Below are 6684 nucleotides of genomic sequence, written 5' to 3' on the forward strand. Positions count from 1 at the left end.
GCAGCTCTCGTTCACTGACTGACAACACGCTTGACCATTCCATTCAGATTGCACTGACATCTTATGAGCCAAAAATTACAGAATGTGGATGTTTTTTTCTGCATCAATGAAATTTGAAAAATATGAGTGACTTTGCCAGTGTTTTTATTTCAGTGGTTTAGCTATGATTCAGGTGTGTTGACCCAGGGTCATATCTAAATCATGCAGGACACTGGCCCTTTGTCCAACACTGATATAAACAGACACTGTAGTACTTCTGTTAGTGTACATTTCCTCATTATGTTAAATCTCGAGGATTGACAGTGAGAAAGGTGGAATGCAGGGACAGCAAAGAACCTTGAACCCAAACGTCTAAGCCAGATAAACTTCAGACATCACAGGGTAGAGCAACAGTACAATGTGAACTCCCAGACTGCAGTGACACAAACTCTCCCTAACACATAATATCACCTTACACACACAAGACTTTATTGACAGTGTTGGCAAAACACCAATGAAACCACTGCAGCAGTAAAGTTGATAAGCATTTTTTTTTCAGCCTCACCAAGCACACAGTTATGAACTAATCTGTAATCTATTCAGGGCGTTCTATCTTTCAAATTTCTGAAGAGCAACCATGGTAAAGAAAATGAAGTTAGAAATTGTCATCAGCTGAAAGAACAGGGCATGAACATTCCTCACATGGGTAGTGTTATCAGCATCCAGGAGCCATTGCGCTCTGCTAGTCCTGACGGGGTCATTGACTAAGATGAGCTGATAGAAATAAAATGTCCAGTGCCGACCCATCCTTCGCTCACTGAGCAGCTTACTCAGAAGTGCAGCGATATCAAACTGGTAGATGGAGATCTGCAGCTGCAGAGGCTATTACATGGAAGTGCAGCGTACAATGCTTTGTGTGCTAGTGAGCATGTTTCATTTACAGTGCTATATAATGAAGCATCTGTAAAGGAACAAGTAAAGCCCTTAAGAGGGTTTTACTTCTCATGTTTCTTATCTCAACTTGTAGAGGATTATGCAGCAGGTTTCAGTTAAATGAGAGATATTTCAAAAATAATAGGCAAGCTTTAATGCACATTTGCTCTTGTGACAACTATAAATGGGTTAAACACTAACATGATGAGTTTGGTCTGTCTTGTGAATGAAAGGAGACATTGGAAAGAAAAGCATCTGGATGCCTTTAGGTGGCTTGAAGACGTTTCGACTCATCTGAGAAGCTTCTTCGGTTCTAGGGTCAAATGGTGAAGAGTCCCAGATTAAAGCCTGTGGGAGTTTCCCCCTGAGAGGGACAACGGACCCCCTAATGATCCTCAACCTAATCACATGAGCCAAGGTGTGAAAACAAGCGTGGGTCACAATCAGCCAAGGTTTCGGGTGAACCCATTGTGAAACCGAGCCCCACCCTATCATTTGACTTATCGGGTCAAATGGCCCAGGATGTGAGTGGGCGCCAAGGCATCTGGGAAGGGATCTCAAAACTGGATTCTAGATGGCAGACAACCCACTGGTCACTCACTGTCCCGTCAGTTTTAACTGCTCTTAAATTAACATAGGAAACATTTTTCACCACCAAATTCAGTTCAATGATTGGGTCAATGGGTCGTTCAGTAGGTCGTAAAACTGGGTCTTTCATTTTGTCATTCAGTGGCAACAACAACTACATTTTAACATATGGTGGGATATAAATAACAAACTGACAACATTAACTGTTGAAAATAGTTATGTATTTCTGTAATTTTCCAAGACAATAACAAAATGTCAAGAATGCACAACTAATTATTGTAGCTTTGAGAAAAACATTTGTTTCCACTTGAAGAGCACATTGTGGTTGAATAAAAAAAAAAAGTACTAATTGTTCAGTTGATTGCACTATATGTGCACTTTTTAAATCACGTAACCTTTCTTCTACAAAAATATTTACATCGTGTAGAACAGAAGATGAAAAAAAAAAAACAGAGACCTGGAATCATTTACTCCCTCCAAATATGTACATCAAATTTCTACCTTAAAATAAAATTACATTGGGTAACGATCTTGATATCCCTGAGTTTACGCTCGTTTACAACATGCACAGTTATTCTGTATCACGGATGAGATCCTCTCGTAAGTTGACTAGAGCAGCACATATCCTCAGAATCTTGTCTATTTTAGGAGCCATGCTTATGGGAACGATTTCTGAGAGTATTTTGTAGACTTTCAAACGTCTGATTGCTCGTTCAACGTGGATTCTTACATTTGCAATCCGACGCGTGTCTGTTACCTGTTCCTTAGTTAGCTGTCCACGTTTTTTTGTGAAAGAGGGTATTACTAATCCAACTTCTCTCTCAAAGAGCAAGTCTTTTAATGTTAAATCTCCACCTGTCATGACTTCATCACCAGGTTTAAGGTATGTTAACATTCCAGAGTCCATTGTGATAAATTTCTCACTACATTGACTGCCATATGCTGCAGACACAAACATGATTAGACCAGATGGTGCAACAGCAACCAAATATTTGACCGTGTTGCGTGAGTAGTAATGGCTGTACGATCGCCTTCTTGAGTCCAGATTTCTGGGTTTCTGCAAAAGGGTCTCACTGCAGTCTACAATGCATGTAGTATTTGGAAAGGTCTTCTTGAAGGCTGCAGGCATAGTTGCTTTAATAGTTTCTTTTGGCAGCCATGGAATTAATGGCCGGAAAACCTCCTCCAGTTTGTCCAACCAGTGTGAGATGATCTTGCTGGCCATGCTCTGTGATATACGAAACTGGCGGCTTAGGTCACCTATTACACGGTTACTCTTCAATTTCATAAGAGTCATGAGGACTTGATCTCGCACAGGCATTGTAAATTCATTGTCATCACATCCTTCCAGTGTCGACACAAGAGTGTTAAATGTTTCCAAGGGTATTCCAGTGTACAGCAAAGCGTCTGCATCATTTTGAAGAATGAAAGATGCAACTTCATCACACTGAGTCATCTTATCCTGCACTTTCTTTCTGGAGACCTGTTGCAGTATTGGTGATCTTGTTGTGAAGGATCCTCCCACTGTGTGTGGACTGAGTGCACATGTGGCTCAGGGGGTTGTTTGGAGATGCTGGCCTGGTCTAAGATGACTGAAGGTGCCACTGCGCAGTCTGAATAACACAAAAATACGATCAGATGTGCACTCAAAAAAACTGTAAGCAATAAGAGAAACTGTCGAGTCGCACGTATTATTTTTTGAGGGGAATTTCTCATTCTACAATCTCACACACACGGAAAATCAGAAACATTTTATGTTGACGTTTATAAGTCCCCTGAAAATGTGTCAGAATTTTATTAAATTGTGACTGTGATTAGATTTTAGTTTTCATTTTTAAATGAAAAATAAATAAATAAATAAATAAAAAAAAAAATCACAAACTTTGGTTTGCAAAGGCTGCATTTAAATTATTTTACTTGGTTTTCATACAGTTGCAGTTGCTTTAAATACATGATAAAATAACTGCCTCTAATAACTCATTAGCATGTTCTTTAAAAACCCAAACCTGAGATTTTCACAGCCATTGGGGCTAATGTCTATGGGACAAATAAATGAAGACATAGTTTTGTCAGCATGCGGCTGGTCTTAATTACTAACCATGGGCCTAAACTTTCTTTAAAATTAAGAATTAGCTGCTAATAACCTGCTAACATCCAGCCTAACACACTTGTTACTATAACCAGCTAGTGCCGACTAACGCCATTCACCATAGCCTATTATTTAGGAGAATTAGAACTGCATGATTAAAATAATTTTTACACTCACCAGGTAAAGATTCTGTGTCTTTGTTTGTGTTGCTGGAAGCTGTCTGACTCACAGTGGTCTGAGTGAGCTTTCTTCTTTTCTTAGTGTGGGGCCGATCATGGCCCAGGCAAAATGCTGAGTTGCTGCTACTACCTCTGCCTCCACTTGTCCAACACAACTCTTGCCCACAGCCTCCATCACGTGGTGATTATGGTGTTGGTCTTCTGTCGTGTCCATCTCTGGCAGCTCTTGTGCGGCCTTACCCTCAGACTCTGCTGCTTCATTACCAAAGCCTGTGAGACACAATGAGTGCAAACATATGAGGTAAATGTTCACCAGAAGTCCAATAAAAAGTGCATGAATCGTAAAAAAGCTATATGCTGATTACCGGACAGTGAGAGAATTTTCTCTAGCTTTGAAGTGGGGGGGTTTGTATTTTCCTCGACTGCTTCGGGTTGGGTTGGGTTTCGTGTGCATCGCATGACGGGTGCCGGTTCCAAGCTTGAAGCAGGGATTTGCAGAGTGCCCACCATGCGTAGCGTTGGGACCCAGTCAGGATTAGGTTTCATCCATTTCATAGGCTGGTTTGACTGCAAGAATGCCAAATAATTACAACTCTATAAATAGAACGTCGTTCTGCGAAAATATTCATCGTTGTTCTAATTTGCTATGACTCGGAGCGGCATCGAAAATAAAACCATTAGGCTATAAAGAGTACTTATTTAGAACTCTTACCCGAAGGAAAATGTCTGGAACACACCCAGCAGATATGCTGGGATGGCAGAGAATTGATATCCGCTCGTCCCACAGCTGCTATCCATGCTAGACGCCTTCTTTTGGTAACATCCGATACATGAAGCTAACCTCATTATTGCTCCAGGCGGGGAAGATGAAAGAAAGCCCATTTTCAAGCTTATTTCCTTGTCGGTCATGCGATCGAACATTACAGAAGACCACACAGCAAGTACGAACCATGGCTGATGTTATTCGTGTGCTTTAGCTTCTCTCAATTGTTAGCACTTGTTTGGCCTACACAAATGGCGCCTCAACCAAAACTCCTATCCACGCCCCCTCCCGCGACGTCACGCTCAAAGCCCTATAAAATGAAGGGAGCAAACATAGGGGCTGTCTTGTACGTACTTGGCGTACTTGCGTTCACGTGTACTCGTGATACGTCATACCCGGATGTGTTCTCGATTCTCTTCGGAGGGTGTTTGAGTCTAAAGCTTCCAGCCACGCTAGTTTCCGACCCTCCTTCCGAGGCATAGCGTGCAGTGGGTATGGCGCTGGGCACGGACAGGCCTTTCGAAGTTGTTGATGCTCTAAGCAAAATATTTCTAACGCGTTTTTCAGTTTTCTTGAATTACTGTGGCAGCCGATAACAGCACACCTTGAACACGATATCATCCTCGAATAGGTAAAGTCGCTAATTACAGCACAAAGTAACCGAATGTGTTATTAGCAACAAGTGAACGCTAGCTCTCGCTTTGAGTAACCGGAAGTATTAAAGTGAACGGCGGAAGTACTGAAATCTGTGGATTTAAGAAAGCCATTGCCAAGTGAATAATGCGGAGGCCAATTAAAAATCTGACGGAGCCCACCAAAACTAAAACTTTATTTATTCAAAACAAATGTAAATGTTCCCAAAGATACTTATTTCAAGCCACAGATTTGACTCACATGTCCTGAATGTGCAGAAAGTTTTGAACATAAGCAGAGACATATCCCAGACATAACCCCAGCTAGAAGTATCTCGCCTCCCTTACAGCTGGAAATGGACAGGATGTCATAAAAAGCTCCTGGAGGTGTAACGTGTTGGTGGTCTAATACTTCTGTTTCAAATTGTGCATGTGTACGTATAATCTAACATCTTCAGAGTTCATCTTACGCCATAATGTACCAGAAATGGAAGTCAGGTTACTAAAAATGACTTTCTCTGCTGCTTTCACAAAACCTACTGTATACCCAGACCCTGCCCCTTGGGAGGCACTGCAGTTCATTACTAATTAATTAAACGTGGATTGTAATTGGTTGTTTAAATTCAAGATACGGTCAAATAGTCAGTTTTCCAAGTGCTGCAACCAGCTGCTCTCTTACTGTATCACGTATTTAGAGTCAGTGCTTTAAATTTGCATGTAAATATGTGTCAGAAATGTGCAATTGACAAAACGCCATGTTATCACACAGAGCAAATCTGCATTGTGTTTTATTTCTTGTTAAGAAATGCTGATTGTATTTTTTTAAATAAAAGAATTTGTAAATGAAGTAATAACCGCATCGGTTCTGTTTATTCTGCTTTTTAGTTTAAGTACCCTTTTCAGTGTTCATTTGCTCTGTGTGATAACATGGCGTTTTGTCAATTGCACATTTCTGACACATACTTACACGCAAATTTAAAGCACTGACTCCAAATACGTGATACAGTAAGAGAGTGTTCATTATGGGTAAAGTGCGCCACCTTGTGTACAGTCATGTGCAGTTCTATTTGAAAATGAACATTAGAAGGGATCGTTTATGCTCACTGGATCGGGGTTGGGCTTTTTTAGTGATCGGTTAAACAAAATTGAAGTGTCTGTGTGGACCAAAATTTTTAGGTAGATCATTGACTGATGTTGTACAGTAGCGAGGTACCAAATTATGTTTATTGGAAAGGGGAACTTTCAACCCATTTGCATTCGTGCTCAGGGGAAGGGGAGACTGTCTTTGGTGCTGTTTGTGTGTTTACATTTTTGGCACTGTACAATAGAACCGCCAAGAAAAAGGACATTTTCACCAATCTGTAAACATTTTGATCTCATAATGCCAAATTAGGTCAGTGTTTTCCCTTTCCTGTTTCCATTTTTGCTCACTTGTCTTTGGAGTGAATTATGTTCCAATTCCTCCCTGAAGGAATCTTCAGGACGGAATATTATTATTTAGTTTATTATTAATTGATTATT

The 6684-nt window shown here is 40.7% G+C and overlaps 1 protein-coding gene across 1 annotated transcript; it reads right to left on the reverse strand.

Annotated features, from left to right (window-relative positions):
* Window positions 1–1468: 1468 nt before the first annotated feature.
* Window positions 1469–2923, reverse strand: LOC120740931. Its single transcript, XM_040043470.1, has one exon. The coding sequence runs from the start codon at window positions 2819–2821 to the stop codon at window positions 2072–2074; it is 750 nt and encodes a 249-aa protein (XP_039899404.1). The 5' UTR covers window positions 2822–2923; the 3' UTR covers window positions 1469–2071.
* Between the last annotated feature and the right edge of the window lie 3761 nt (window positions 2924–6684).

Source organism: Simochromis diagramma, unplaced genomic scaffold, assembly GCF_900408965.1.
Source record: "Simochromis diagramma unplaced genomic scaffold, fSimDia1.1 OVJJ01000656.1, whole genome shotgun sequence".
Taxonomy (NCBI): Eukaryota; Metazoa; Chordata; class Actinopteri; order Cichliformes; family Cichlidae; genus Simochromis; species Simochromis diagramma.